The sequence below is a fragment of the Mustela erminea genome, chromosome 13 (genome assembly GCF_009829155.1).
Source record: "Mustela erminea isolate mMusErm1 chromosome 13, mMusErm1.Pri, whole genome shotgun sequence".
Taxonomy (NCBI): Eukaryota; Metazoa; Chordata; class Mammalia; order Carnivora; family Mustelidae; genus Mustela; species Mustela erminea.
Genome location: NC_045626.1, coordinates 63,233,444 through 63,248,486, shown reverse-complemented (window position 1 = coordinate 63,248,486; position 15,043 = coordinate 63,233,444). Strand labels below are relative to the sequence as shown.

The following is a 15,043-nucleotide window of genomic DNA, read 5'->3' as shown; positions in this document are numbered from 1 at the left end:
CCAGCTGAGGTACTTCTTCCTCCGGGAAGCTTTCTGTAGTTGTCCTGCACCCTCTCCCAGCCTCTGGCTCTCAGGGTTGGCTCCTCCCTGCAGGAGGCTGCTGACCTGTTGGGGATGGAGAGCTGCATAGCCCTGGATCGCCCTTGTCTTGGGAGGTACCCCCTGCAGGAATCCTCCTTTGGTGTGTACTCTGTGCTAGGCTTAGGGATTGACTAAACTGTGCATCTTGGGTTTTTTGGTTTTTTGTTTTTTTAAAAAGATTTTATTTATTTATTTGACAGATTACAAGTAGGCAGAGAGAGAGGGGGATGTAGGCTCTCCGCTGAGCAGAGAACCCGATGTGGGGCTCCATCCCAGGACCTTGGGATCATGACCTGAGCCAAAGGCAGAGGCTTTAACCCACTGAGCCACCTGGCGCCCTGGGTCTTGCCTTTTTCACATGTGGTAATAACTATCCACTGTGCTAATCTTCTGGCTCTCATGACCCTCTCGTGCTTTGCCCTATCTACTTCTGCTGTGCTGGTTCCTGTGCTCCCTGCCTCTGTGTGTCAGGGGGCATAAGTGTTCTGTCCTATATGTGGTCTCTCTGGGTCATAGACCTCTCCTTCGTTTCCGTACTGTGAATTATAAGGTAGTCAACTATAATAGATACTTGGATTTTGAAAATTTGGATAAAATTGATATTTTGTAGAAAATATATATTGACAGAACTTCACCCCTGAAAAAGAGTTATATTCTCCACAAAAACATGAAGCCTAGACATGTCCTGGAGTTATATCCTTTTATGAACAGACTCTAATGTCATTTAAGCTTTCAGAGCAGAGAAAGAGAAAGGGTCTCCAAAAAAATTTTTTTTTTAAGATTTTATTTATTTGACAGATAGCACAAGCAGGGGGAGGGGCAGGCAGTGGGAGACACAGGCTCCCCCCAAAGCAAGGAGCCTGATGAGGGGCTCGATGCCAGGACCCTGGGATCATGACCTGAGCTGAAGGCAGACCCTTAACTGACTGAGCCACCCAGGCATCCCTAAAATACTTTTTTTTTTTTTTAAAGATTTTATTTATTTATCAGAGAGAGAGAGGGGGAGAGAGCAAGCACAGGCAGACAGAATGGCAGGCAGAGGCAGAGGGAGAAGCAGGCTCCCTGCCGAGCAAGGAGCCTGATGTGGGACTCGATCCCAGGACGCTGGGATCATGACCTGAGTCGAAGGCAGCTGCTTAACCAACTGAGCCACCCAGGCGTCCCTAAAATACTTTCTGAAGTATACTTTTTGAATTGGTGAAAAAAAGTTGAAAGCACCACTTTCCCCTTGCCCTCCCACGTCACCTCCCCACTTACTCCCTCACCATGGTAACTCTTTCAAAGTTACTCTTCATCCCTATACTGTTTCTCTTTGTAAACTCTAGTCCAGAATTCTGAAACCCCCAAAGCTCTGAAATTTGAAAGTTGTTTTGTTTTGTTTTTTTGTTCCACTAGGTTGCTAAAACTTTGTAAGTGTATTCAGGGGGTCCCCTAGAGCTGTTTTTGTTAGTTGGTAGCTGTCCAGTCCTTACTTTTGTGGGAGGATGAGGAACTCTGGGTTCGGCCACATTGCCATATTTTCACCAGTTTTTGTTTTTGTTTTTTAAATTTTGGTACCAATCTGTTAAACAACAAAGCCTGCCCTAAACTGATATGAGACTCATTTTATTTTTATCCTACTTAGTATATGTCTTTTACATTTTGCTTTGGAAATACTAATGAGTTTGGTTGGGAGATACAGACCCAGACCCTGCAGGGGTGTGACATCATATGTGGCATGGGTGCTGTGTCTCTCCAGTTGAAACCTTTTGAATTCTGAAACGTACTTGGCCCCCATTAGGGCACTCACTAGAGTTGAGTTGCTGTTTCCTAGCAGCAGAGGCAGCCCTCCTTGCAGAGTGTTCTGTGCTCTTCATGCCCTCCACCTACTTTGTTGGTGCCCTGCTGTGATCTTAAACACATGATAAGATTTAGCATCTTATATCTGTTTTTTAGTGTACAGCTGAGTAGTGAAGTGTATTCATGCTGGTGCGGAAGGGGTCTCCGTGCTGTTTACCACAGTAGCTGTCACCATTTTACATTCCCACCAGCAGTGCACAAGGGTTCCATTATCTCTGTAGTCTCAGCAACACGTATCATTTTCAGGGTTTTTTTGGTAGTCGCCATCCTAATGGTTATGAGGTATGGACTACTTCTTCTTTTTTTAAAAATTTAATTTAATTTAATTTTTTATTAATTTTAAAAGATTTTATTTATTTGACAGAGAGAGAGATCACAAGTAGGCAGAGAGGCAGGCAGAGGTAGAGGGGGAAGCAGGCTCCCTGCTGAGCAGAGAACCCGATGTGGGGCTCCATCCCAGGACCTTGAGACCGTGACCTGAGCAGAAGGCAGAGGCTTAACCCACTGAGCCACCCAGGTGCCACCCCCTTTTTTTTTTTTTTTAAAGATTTATGTATTTTAGAGAGAGTGTGCAGGTGCATGGGGATGGGGGGGAGAGGGAGGGAGAATCTCAAGCAGACTCCATGCTGAGCCCAGAGCCTGACATGGGGCTAGATCTCAGGACCCTGAGATCACAACCTGAGCTGAAACAAAGAGTTTCAGCTCTTGGGGTGCTTGGGGTTCCTGGGTGGCTCAGTCGTTAAGCGTCTGCCTTCGGCTCAGGTCATGATCCCAGAGTCCTGGGTTTGATCTCCACATTGGGCTCTCTGCTCTGCTAACCTGCTTCTCTCCCTCTGCCTGCTGCTCTCCCTGCTGTGCTCTGTCAAATAAATGAATAAAATCGTTTAAAAAAAAAAAAAAAGGAGTTTGTTGCTTAATTGCGCCACTCAGGCACCAGGCATCCATTTTTGGTTAAAACAGCAAAAACAAAAGGGGTGGATATATATTTTATTTTTCTTTCAACCTTTTTCTCCTTCCCTAACTCTTATTTTGAAAACTGTCAGGGACGCCTGGGTGGCTCAGTTGGTTGAGCGTCTGCCTTTGGCTCAGGTCATGATCTCAGGGTCCTAGGATTCAGTCCTGCATCAGGCTCTCTGCTCAGCGGGGAGTGGTGAGCCAAGGGGCAACTCTGTTTCTTGAGAGGGCCAGTGGTGAGCATGCTTCTTCCTTTCCCTGCCCTTGTGCTCTTGCTCTTTCTATCTCTCTCTCTCTGTCAAATAAATAAATAAAATCTTAAAAAAAAAAAAAAAAGCAGCCCTATAGAAGAGCTGAAAGATCCGTACAGTGACAGTGAATAGCCTGTGCCCTTCACCTAGATTCATCAGTTAGCATTTTGCATATTTGCTTCAGGGTAAGTTGGGGATATAACAGTTTATCTGGAAATACTTCATTGCACTTCCAAGAATAAGAGCTTTCTCTACTTTATCTGTAAGAATATTGTAAATCTCAGAACATTTATAGTCATTCCATAATTTTATCTGATACTGAGTCCATATTCACATTTTCTTAATTGTCCCCAAAATATATTTTGTCTCCTTCCTTCTTACCCTCTTCATTCAGGATCCAGTCAAGGTCCACACATTGCAAGGACACCCCAGAGAGTCAGTGTACCACAGAGCACAGGAGAGCACCCTGAGGGGGTGCATGTGGAATAAAATATGTAGGAATAAATGTGACATGCCAGTGCCAGCTCTGTGAGCAGGTGACCTCCAAGATCTCCACAGAGACACAGAGGCTGGCTTGTGACCCATCGTGCCATCACAGAGATGCCAGCTCTCTCTGCATCAGTCTGTATGTGTAATGCATTCCTCATAAAAATACCAAGAGACTTTATGGGGGGGATGGGAGGATTGCACAAACTGAATCTAAAGTCCAGATTTTCAAAAGCAAGCAATGGCCAGGAAGTTACTGAGAAGCTAATAAAAAGAGACTCGCCCTACCCTACGGTCACTCATGTTATGGAGCTCTAGTAATCCAGACTGCTTCTGGTGGCCGCAGAGATGTGGGAACATTACTGGGGAAGTAGTGACTTTGAACACAGACACAGGCCTGCCAGAAACTTGGTGTGTGGCAAAGAGGGCATCCCAACTTGGGGAAGGAGATGATGGGGTGGCCCTCTCAAGAAACAGTGTTGCCCCTTGGCTGTCGTGTTGTACCAAAATAAACTTCAGGTGGAACAGTTTGTTGTTGTTGTCAAATGATCCTTTATTGAAATATTTTCCTTTGTAGTTCTTAAGTAGCTGGGCATTTCACTACACACAGCACTGTTGACGTCACCTATGATGTCATGAGGGTAGCAGCCATCAGCATTGCAAGCCACAGCAGGATCACTTTAATGGTTCCAGAGAGTGAGTTCTCTGGCTAACGTGTTGATACCCTCATCAAAAGTGAAAGTTCCACTGTGCTTTAATGTGCTTCTGCTTCTTTCTTTCTCTTGGGAGGTTCCTTGAGGGTTTTGATAATCAGGGCAGAGGCAAAAGGTACCATTTCAATCTAGGCCTGTCTGTTCTATGTTTGTTTTAAATTTTAAGTAGGTTCCAACCCCAACCTGGGCTCAAACTCACAACTCTTGAGATCAAGACTTGGGTGCTTAACCAGCGGAGCCATCCAGGTAGTCTGTGGCCTATCTGCTCTAAAGGATCAGTTTCACTCTAATCCTCAAACCCTTCCCATTACTGGTTGCCTTGGTGATGTCATCACTAACTTTTTTTTTTTTTTTTTTTTAAATCACTAACCTTTTTTGGATACAGTCCCAGGGGGCCAGTCTTGGGGGCCAGGGCAGACATGGCACCGACTTCCTCACCAGTGCACCTCACATGTAAGACTTTGATCTCATTGAGGTCAGACTTGGTGCATGGCAAAATGCATCATAAAATCAAAAGATCTGAGGTAGAAAAAAAAGTTCTACTCATTCGAAAATGGGCAGATTTCGTCAAATTGACAAGATAGAGACTAATAGAAATTGGACAAAGAACCTGGACTGTTGAAAAAAGAATATAGATGGGTGCCTGGGTGGCTCAGTGGGTTAAGGCTCTGCCTTCGGCTCAGGTCCTAATCTCAGGGTCCTAGGATCTAGCCCCACGTTGGGCTCTCTGCTCCATGGGGAGTCTGCTTCCCCCTTTCTCTCTGCCTGCCTCTATGCCTACTTGTGATCTCTGTCTATCAAATAAATAAAGTCTTTTTTTTTAAGATTTTTTTTTTTTTTAGAGATTATATGTCTTTATTTATTTGTCAGCGAGAGAGAGAGAGAGAGAGAGCGAGCACAGCCAGGCAGAGTGGCAGCAGAGGCAGAGGGAGAAGCAGGCTCCCTGCTGAGCAAGGAGCCCAATATGGGACTCGATCCCAGGACACTGGGATCATGACCTGAGCCGAAGGCAGCTGCTTAACCAACTGAGCCACCCAGGCGTCCCAATAAACAAAATCTTTAAAAAAAAGAGAGAGAGAGAATATAGAAATGGCACTTTAAAGGGTGCCTGGCTGGCTCATTTAGATCTCAGCTGAATCTCGGGGTCATGAGATTGAGGCGCACGTCGGGCTCAGCGCTGAGTATGGAGCCTGCTTAGGCTTCTCCCTCTCTCTCTCTAAGGAAAAAAAAGTAACCTGGGTATATTGCGCTGTAGGTTAAATCAACCATGGTAGCCTTTACATAAAGAGGAGTGGTGCTGTGTATACCATTAAGGAGCCATTTCCAAGATGCATTGTTAAATTATAATGTAACGTAGAGTATAGAGTACATGGACTGCCTTTGGGTGCGGTGCTGCCCTGGGAAGGGCAACTGATGGCCTAGAGCAGAGCAGAGGAGGGGGGCAAGAGGAAAACTTTCACCCTGCTGTATATTTTAAGTCTTGTACTGCTATATACATTACCTAGTTGAAAAATAAAATGTAAAAATAACTACTCTTCCCTCTCTGTGTGGCTGTCATGTTCAGCCCTGCTGCCTCCCCTGATCACCCGGCTCTTTCACCCTGAACAGCTTATTAACTGGCTCCCCAGGATGCCTCAGAGGCATCTCACTGATGGTGACTCCGACCTCACTCTCTGACCCCTTTCCTCCCAAGTCCCTGTCAGCCCAGTTAACCCAGCCAAAGGGCCCTGGTTCCTCCAGTGCTCTTCTAGATTCAGTCCTTCAAAATGTTCTCCCTGCCACCGGGCCCTCCCCAGGCCTGCAGAGGAACCCTTTTGCCTGAAAAGTCTGCTCACACCGCCATCCTAGGTAAAATTCGCCGACAGAGCTTCATTATGCTTGGATTTCAATCCTGACTCACTCTTGACTTGGGGGAAGCAGGATCTGGCCCTGACTCACCTGCTCACTTCCTCCTTGCGCTGGCCTGGCTGCCTGTGTACTGAGCTCATCCCTGCCCCAGGACTTGAGCTCCTGTCTCCTCCGCCTGGAATGCCATCCACTGGCTGGTGAGGTGGCATCCAGCCCTGTCTCAGCCTATCCCTGCTCCTCCTCACTCTCTCCCTGCTCCCCCTCTCCCAGCCAGGTGCTCCTAGATCATACACCCTCTTGTGCTTCTTCCTAGCATTTCCGCACTCAGAAATCCCTTGTTCTTTACTTGCTGTCCTCCCTAGCATCAAATTCCTTGTAAGTGGGAGTCTTAACCACTTTACTTGACAGTTAATCCTTTGACTCTAAATGGTACTGGCATTTAGTTAGGTGCTCAGTATATTTTGAATGGATTGACTTTTATGACTCGTTTCCCATTTATTCATTCATCCATTCATTCATGACGTGTTCTGGGCTGCAGCGTGTAATCCAGGAAGTGTATTGTGGATGCAGCAGAAAGCAAGCCAGATGCTGTCCCTGGCTCCAGGAGTCTCAGGTGTCACACCCTGCAGCACGTGAAATGCGGACAGTGATTTCTAGTATGGCTGTCCAAACTTGATCAGGAGCTGGTGGGCACCTTCCGTGGTAAGACTCAGTGCTCAGAGCAAACCACTGTTCTGTTGCACATCACTGCTGGGTCAGTCTGCCTCCTGCTCCCCCTTGCTCTCTGCAGGCTGGGCTGGTAACCTAATTGATACTGATTTGCTCATTATGGGGCTTGAACTCATGACCCTGAGATGAAGACCTGAACTGAGATCAAGAGATGGACACAGACTGAGCCACCCAGACGCTGCTATGATTGATACAGATTGATATGACAGCACTTTTTCATGTTTTTACTTTGCAGAGGGATGTTTGCTGGGGGATTGAAGGAGATGGAGCAGGAAGAGGTGCTGATCCACGGCGTGTCCTACAATGCCATGTGCCAAATCCTGCATTTCATTTATACCTCTGAGCTGGAGCTCAGCCTGAGCAATGTCCAGGAGACGCTGGTCGCCGCCTGCCAGCTGCAGGTGAGGCTGCCCTCGCTCCAGCAAAGCAGACCCAGGTGTATCCCCAGGTGTCTGCCGGACAGTGGCGTGAGGGGCATCAGCAGGTGAGGGTATCAGGCAGCAAAGGAGACTGCAGGTAGGGCAGAGGCTCGAGGGTGGTGCACAGCTCAGCCCGCCCTAGGCACCAAACCATAGCTGCTCCAAACACCTCCAGGCCCAGGCTCCTTTGCCCTCTGCCCTTCTGCTGGTTCCTTTCCTTCTGCCTGTAAACATGTAGGCCAACCCTGAGGCAGGTGTGTGATGTCCCGCGTGTCCTGGTGTCAGATGAAGCCGAGCTGCCCCCACAGTTGCCCAGGCCTTTTCTGCTCATCCACCCCACTTGGCTTGCCAGTCTCTTTGAAACTACTTTTCATTTTTGTCATTGAATTTTGAATACTTGTTTTCCTACAGAACTCAGAAAGTTTTCTGAGGCTTTGACAGCGTGACTTACGTTTTGGAAGGCTGTGTGACCTCGGTGGCGTTGGTGCAGTCACGCAAGGGCTGGGCCTGCACGTGCCTTTGCTTTCAGGAGCCGTTGTCAGATGGTCTCATCTGGCTGAAGAGACGTCTCATCTTACATTTGTTGAAAGTGAAAGTGAAATGCTATGCTGAATTCATTATCCTGACCTTTTTTCAGGTCAGAACACGTTTGGGGCCATCAGCAAAAACTCAAGTTGGGAAAGCCAAGCTGTTCAGGGGTGTCTGGAGCCCTCACACTGCGGCAGGGCCCCAGCAGTTCCCTGCGCCATCTCTCTCAGATCGGGGGTGGGGGGCACTTGGCCTCTGCTTGCTGGGCTGGTTTGACCCTGGCTTGCCATATGCAATGAGTAGATGGACTTGAGCCAGTGTTCCTGAGCACGTTAGCACTTCCGAGGCCATTGTGGGGGCAGCACGGGATGTAGAGCCTCTGCTTTACCTTGAGCAGCTCAGCTTTTGGGGGTTTTATTTTTAACATAGTGGGCTTCTATGCAGTGTGTTTAAAGCAAGTCCTACTTGGTATAACAGTTCCAAGTCCATAGGCCCACCATGGTCATGTTTGTTCATGTAGCCAGTGACCATGTGCTCCCCTTGTACTGTCCCTGGCCCTAGCTCAGGATCACACTGTTCCTGGTGTCCCCAGAGACCTGGATCTGAATCCTGGCAAGACTGTCACCACAGGATAACCCCCAGAAAGGGCTCCTTCCAGGCCTCTCATGGGACTCCTGCACTGGGTAGACCTGGAGTGATTCCTCTGTAAGTTTCCCTAGCAGAGGATACCCCCTGTTATGACAGTGAGGATGGGAAAGAGAGGGTGACATGGCCCTTGGGTTCTTCAGAAGTTGCTTCTCATGCCCACTGAGGGCTCTTTGCTCACACTTCCTCCCTAGAACCTGGTCAGTGTCCTGGCCCGTGACAGATCAGAAGTAGTATTTTAGGAAGAAGAGGCAAAGCAGAAGTGCCAGGCAAGAGAGAAAATGGGTAGTCAAGTGAAGACTTTGATGACCTAACAGAGCCCTATGGGGACATTCCATCTGGGGCAGACACATGCCTGGCACTTCACAGGTTTCCATTCAGCTCTTGGCTAATGACCTAGAAAGCACAGAGTGTTTTTGAAATGAGAAAAAATATAAAGATAAGATTTTACACGTTTATTGTTAAGCTTCACATACCAGCAGAATTACTTTATGTGTACTGGTTAATTTGTTGATGATGAGTGAAGTATTCCCATTTTTAGAGCAATTTCAAAATCCTCTTTTCCTAAACAACTTAGCAGTGCCTGGGCAGCTTTCCCCAGAGCCCTCCTCTCTATCTCCTTCACCCGGCCATGCTCTGATTGTCTCAGCACAGGCTGGCCTCTAAGCCTGTGGCTCACTTCTCAGCTACCACCTCAGCACTGTTCCGTCTTGCCCTCCTTTCAACCCACCAGTTCTGCATGACTGGAAAAGGACAGGTTTCGGCCACCCGGGGCCCCTGTGCTAGCCAGAGTCATGCAGGTCTCTCCCCAGGCAGGATGGCTTCTAGCCTTTCAAGAACTTAGTGGGGTTCCCAGGAAGGGTGCTGGGTGAGCATCTGAAATGCCCTGCTGGCAGTTCCTAGCTCCTGGGGGGTTCAGGGCCCTGCTGCTGGGGTAGGGGGTGGCTCCCTGGGGCTGCAGCTTGGGCTGAGCCCACAATTGTTGGTGGGGGGCGGGGGAGAAGAGAGCTGGATGACTTGTAGACAGCCTGGGTTCCCAGGTGCCTTCCAGAGCAGGGGTGGCTGATGTGGTGGCCACTGAGCTGCCTCTTGATTCTCTGGAGATTCACTACTTTTGATTTGAAAGGGTCCGCTCTGTGCCAGATAGTTCCTGGGTACAGTCTCATTTTCAATTTATTCCTCTCCACTTATAGAGGAGGAAACCGAGGCTCAGAGCAGTTAAGAACGTGCCACAGATCTCTTCCAAGCCTGGATTTAGACCCAGTCAGTCTGCAGTGAGCCCCAGTCGCCTCTAGAGCTGGGGGAGAACAGCAGCGCCACGCCTCCACTTCAGGAAAGGTTGGGGGCAGCGGTGGGGGGGCCAGCTGTAGCCATTGGCTGTTACCCTCTGTCTCCCTCACCCAGACACTGTTCCCAGCCCAGGCTCGAATGGGGCTTGTTCTCTTCACAGATCCCAGAGATCATCCATTTCTGCTGTGATTTCCTCATGTCCTGGGTAGACGAAGAGAACATCCTTGATGTCTACCGGCTGGCGGAGCTGTTTGACTTGAGCCGTCTGACTGAGCAGCTGGACACCTACATCCTCAAAAACTTTGTGGCCTTCTCTCGGACTGACAAATACCGCCAGCTTCCCCTGGAGAAGGTCTACTCCCTCCTCAGCAGCAACCGCCTGGAGGTCTCCTGCGAGACTGAGGTGTATGAGGGCGCCCTGCTCTACCATTACACCCTGGAGCAGGTGCAGGCCGACCAGATCTCACTGCACGAGCCCCCCAAGCTCCTGGAGACAGTGCGCTTTCCCCTGATGGAAGCTGAGGTCCTCCAGCGGCTGCATGACAAGCTGGACCCCAGCCCGCTGAGGGACACGGTGGCCAGCGCGCTCATGTACCACCGCAATGAGAGCCTGCAGCCCAGCCTGCAGGGCCCTCAGACAGAGCTGCGCTCTGACTTCCAGTGCGTCGTGGGTTTCGGGGGCATTCACTCCACGCCATCCACTGTCCTCAGCGACCAGGCCAAGTACCTGAACCCCCTGCTGGGAGAGTGGAAGCACTTCACCGCCTCCCTGGCCCCCCGCATGTCCAACCAGGGCATCGCAGTGCTCAACAACTTTGTGTACCTGATCGGAGGGGACAACAATGTCCAGGGCTTCCGCGCCGAGTCCCGGTGCTGGAGGTAGGCGAGGGTGCTCGGCTGAGGTATGGTCTGTGGGTGATGCTGTCATATGTGAGTTACAGGCTCTATGGGCTCAGAGGCTGCTTGTGGGGGAGTTCTGCGAGGGCTGAGGCACTAGCCTTATAAATTAGTCTGTGGCTTGCTGGGGAGCACCACCTTATAAAGTCCAGGTTAATTTGGAGAGTTCGGCCACGATGAGGCAAGGAAGAAGGCACCAGGCGTGCATGTTTTCACTCTTGTCTTCTCAAAGTCACTCATTGTGGGTCACACACCCAGCTGTCTTGCGGGGGAGAGGCTAGGTTGTGAATGACTGCATTTGGACCGGCTGGACAGGGCTCGGCCTCAGAAGGAGGGGACTGAGTTGCCAGGAGCACTGGGCAGGGCAGCTGCTCCTTCTGTCTTGCCCTCTCCAGCTTTGACATATCTCGTCCCAGGTTCCCTTTGCCCGTCAGCTGTGTTCCACTCTCTTAACCACAGCCCCTGGTGGAGAGTGGCTTCCTGTCCTCCCTCCCTCTTTTGTAGTATAGAGTCCTCAGCCCAGGGAACCGAAAAAGCCATCAGGCATCAGTGAGCCTCATGTGAGATTTCATTACCTCTGCCTGCCCTGGCGTCAGTGGTGTTGGTGGGCTCGGGGTTGCCCGAGGTCTTCCAAGCAGGCAGTTTTCCAAGAGCAGAAGGTGTGATGTACTATGTATGTTTTTTCTATGTTAGGTCTTTATACACAGTTCATGGTTCATAGCTTCCAAAACCCTTGGAATTTCCTAAGAGGAGAGCACTGATTCTGTCTTTTGCTGTTAAGAGAGTTATTGTGAGAATGGCACTTCCAAGTGCCTTCCCTAGGAACTACACTCCGCATTTTAGCATCGAGCGGCCAGAACTTTGAACTTTGTTTGTGACTCTGGAAGCCCCTGAGTGTGAGGGGTTGCTGGTCCCCAGGAGAACCAATCCTGCCCCTTAGAAAGTTGGAATTTTAGTCACGCCCTCTGACATTGGGGAGAGGAGAATGGCCTGTTGTTGAATCAGTTGCCAATGGCCAGTGATTTAATCAAGTGTGCCTATGTAGCAAAGTCTTCATAAAAAAACAAAAAGAGAGGGTTGGGAGAGCTTCAGGGTTGGTGACCACCCAGTCTGGAGGTGCTGGGAGAGTGACACACCGTCCTGGAGGGGGCATGGAAGCTCCCTACTCTTTCCCCAGACCTTGTTCTTTGTATCTCTATCTGGCCGTTCTGATTTATATCTTTTTATAATAAATGGGTAATCTAGTAAGTGTAATGTTTCTCTGAGTTCTGTGAGCTGCTCTGGCAGATTAATGAAACCCAAGGAAGGGGGTTTTGAGAATCTCTGATTTATGGCCAGTTGGCCAGAGGTACAACCTGGTGCTTGTGATTGGCATTGTGGGCTGGAGGGGGTCACTGGAACCTCCCATTGGTAGCCGGTAGGTCAGAAGCGTAGATAACAGGCTGGGCTTATGACTAGTGTCTGAAATGGGGACGCTGGGGAAGGGCAGTACCAGCCTATGGAGTGAGCCATCGTACTGTGGGATCTGATGCTACCTCCGGTAGATAGCCTTGGAATTTAGTTGAATTGTAGGACGCTTAGTTGGCATCCAGAGGATTGCTTATCGGTGTAGAGAAAATGTCATGCTCCCTGCCCCAACACACACATTGGAATTGAGTGCAGGAACCTGAAAGAGGGGGTTTTGTGGACTGTCCTGGTCTGTAGGATGCTTCTGGCTCTGTCAGTCTATTGAGCTGTAGGATGCTTCCGGCTCTGTTACTCTATTGAGCTATCCACTTTTGGGGGCAGAACAGAGGAATCAGGGTAGATCCCCACAGCCTCAGCTACCATTAGATGTCCAGGGGCCCTCCACTTCACTTTGGTTTGATTGTGTGGGATTTGATATGTGTGGGAAGTCTCCATCTTTTGCAAGCTGAAAGAAAGCTGGTAAGAAAGAGAGAGTGCTAGCTGCTTCCATGGCTAGGAGTTAGGTACTGACCAAGTTCACATTCATGTTTCCTTCTTTGGGGGTGGGGGTGGGGTCTGGCCTGTCCTTGCCTCTTGGAAGTGAGCATGAGGTGACTGTGAGGAGAGAGCTCCAGCCCCTTCTGCTTTCTGGGCTCCAGGAAGCAATCACCTCTTTTAAACTGAAGAGACCCAAAGCTTGGCAGCTCAACTGCAGTTAAACACAGGACAGACTGAGTTCAGAAAGGAGGAAACAATATGTTCATTTTCTCCCTAACCAAATACCCTCCACAGTGGGTGTGGCAGCACCAGGTTCAGCCTTCCCTTGAAAAGCCTCAAAGCTGCTTTTTTAGGGGCCTGTTTCCGCCTTGGGAAGGCCAAGGCCAGACCTCCCTGCTGAGAGCAACCCACAGACCTGCAAAACAGACCTCTCCAGGGTGTTGTGGTCACCAGTCCTTATCATACAGTGGGGTGGTTGTGTGCCCACAGGGAGGCTGTGGGGCTTTCCCACAGTGGGGGCTGCTGCCTGCCCTTGGTCTGCCCTTTTACTGACTTGCTATCAGTTTCACTCAAGACCGGTGTAAATTTCCCAAGCTAAACTCTGGAAAATGCTAATATCGGCAGCAATGTTTGATAACCTCTGCCTCAAACTCCAGTGACAAGTTTGGGTCATCGTGGCAGGTGGGGTGGGTGAGACCTGCCTGGCAGGGGAGGCACTGTGAAGGGGTTGGGGTGCCATGTCTGCACCCCTGGGTGGTGGGCAGGACCCTGGGGTCTGTCACCTCTACAGGGTGGGAGTTCCATCAGTCTCCTCGTAGACTTCTAAAACTGCCAGATGGATCTTAATTGGAATGGTCTAAGAGTTTGGTTCTCTCCTTTCTCCCATTCCTTAGTTTATGAGCCTTAGATCTACAGACTCTCAGAATACAAGAAGACAAAATTTGCAATTAGGGTTTGCACTTGGGGTGCTAGAGACTTCTCAGGTTATGTGAGAGCATTGGTATCCAGAACCTGTATGTAAGAAGTCAGCTGTCTTGGAGCAAATTGTATTGTACTCCCCCCCTACTTTTCAAAGTCTACGTTACTCCACTTTGCTCTTGTGAAAGACCTACATTAGTGCCTGTTTTCACTAACCAGGAGAATTCCAAGGAGGATTTTTGCTTTTACAAAAAGATTAAAAGTGAAGATAGTGTTCGGCATTGGTTTTGCAGCAAGCCTGTAAAGAGGCAACATGCATCCTTGAGTGAGAGTGGGCCCTCCAGGCGCCTTCCCTGGAAACTACAGTCAGCATCTCAGCATCAAGTGGCCAGCACTTTGAACTCTGTGAGCATCTGTGCTTTGTCTCTGTTTCTTTTGTGCTTCCATTAGCAAGCAGTGACCTAAGGTATCAGAAAGGCCCTAAGAACGGTTATTTTTTGGGTCTGGAAACACTCTCATTTTTTCCCCACATGAATTAATTGTATTTGCTTTGTTTTATGCCATTTCAGCTTTTGAAAGGTTTCCAAGGAGCACCCTGCTTTCAGATGGGGGGACCTGTGCTGACTGTCCACCTCACCCATGGTCTGTTGGACCCTTCTTAGAATAGCAACTTATTTTCTCCCTTAGGCATTTCTGTGGCTATTCATATTTCAAAATATATTTTTAAAATTTCCTTGATTATAATGGATATAGGCATGGGAATGCTTAAGTTGTGGAAACACAGAAGAAAAATGGTCTGCACGATTTAACAAAGACCTCAGAGCATTTCTTTTTGACTCTAGCTTGCACTTCTGAGTTTGCAGTAGGGTGATCCAAAATCTGCCTTAAAGTGACTAAAACTGTTTATATCTTTATATAGCTCCTTTTTTTAGAAAAAACATTACTTGAGGATTTATTCCAATGAAGTAGAAAATCCAATAAAATGGGAAACGTGGAATATAGGACACAGTGGAGAGATAAGAAGTGAGCACAACTGCGGTTGCGTCTAAATTATTGATGTATAGTGTGTGTATGTGTAGTGTGTTTTGTGTGTGTGTGTGTCTGAAACCACAAATCCATATGAATGCATCCAAGGAAGCTGTGAGGGCAGGAGACCAGAAGGAAGCAAGCGGAAGCATCTGTGGGTCTTATCTCACTCTGGTGAAAGATGCTGACTTGCAGTTGACCAGAAATAGGGGTGGGGGAGACATGTACATGAATGAGTGTCGTGTACAGGAAAGGCAGTGGGAAGCGCCCATCCCAGTCACTTGGCAGGGCCTCCGTGAGTGCTGAGCCCCTGGAATGGCCTTGCTGCCTGTCTCTAGCTAGACCTTGGACTGGCTCACCCCAGGCCCTTCCTGGTCTTTCCATGAGAGAGCTCTGCCCTCCCAGCCCCTGCTATCCAGTGGATCATGACTTCTGGGTAGATCACCCTCTCTGTACCTCTACAGTTGAAAGAAGC

The 15,043-nt window shown here is 49.0% G+C and overlaps 1 protein-coding gene across 5 annotated transcripts in view; it reads left to right on the top strand.

The window, feature by feature from the left end:
* The window catches only part of KLHL22 (kelch like family member 22), a 35,466-nt gene that overhangs the window by 8,999 nt on the left and 11,424 nt on the right, over positions 1 to 15,043 (top strand). For all 5 annotated transcript variants that reach the window (XM_032311129.1, XM_032311133.1, XM_032311131.1 and 2 more), the window contains 2 exons: positions 7,137 to 7,302; positions 9,944 to 10,662. In XM_032311129.1, the coding sequence (XP_032167020.1) occupies positions 7,137 to 7,302; positions 9,944 to 10,662 (885 nt within the window). The remainder of the gene's footprint in view (positions 1 to 7,136; positions 7,303 to 9,943; positions 10,663 to 15,043) is intronic.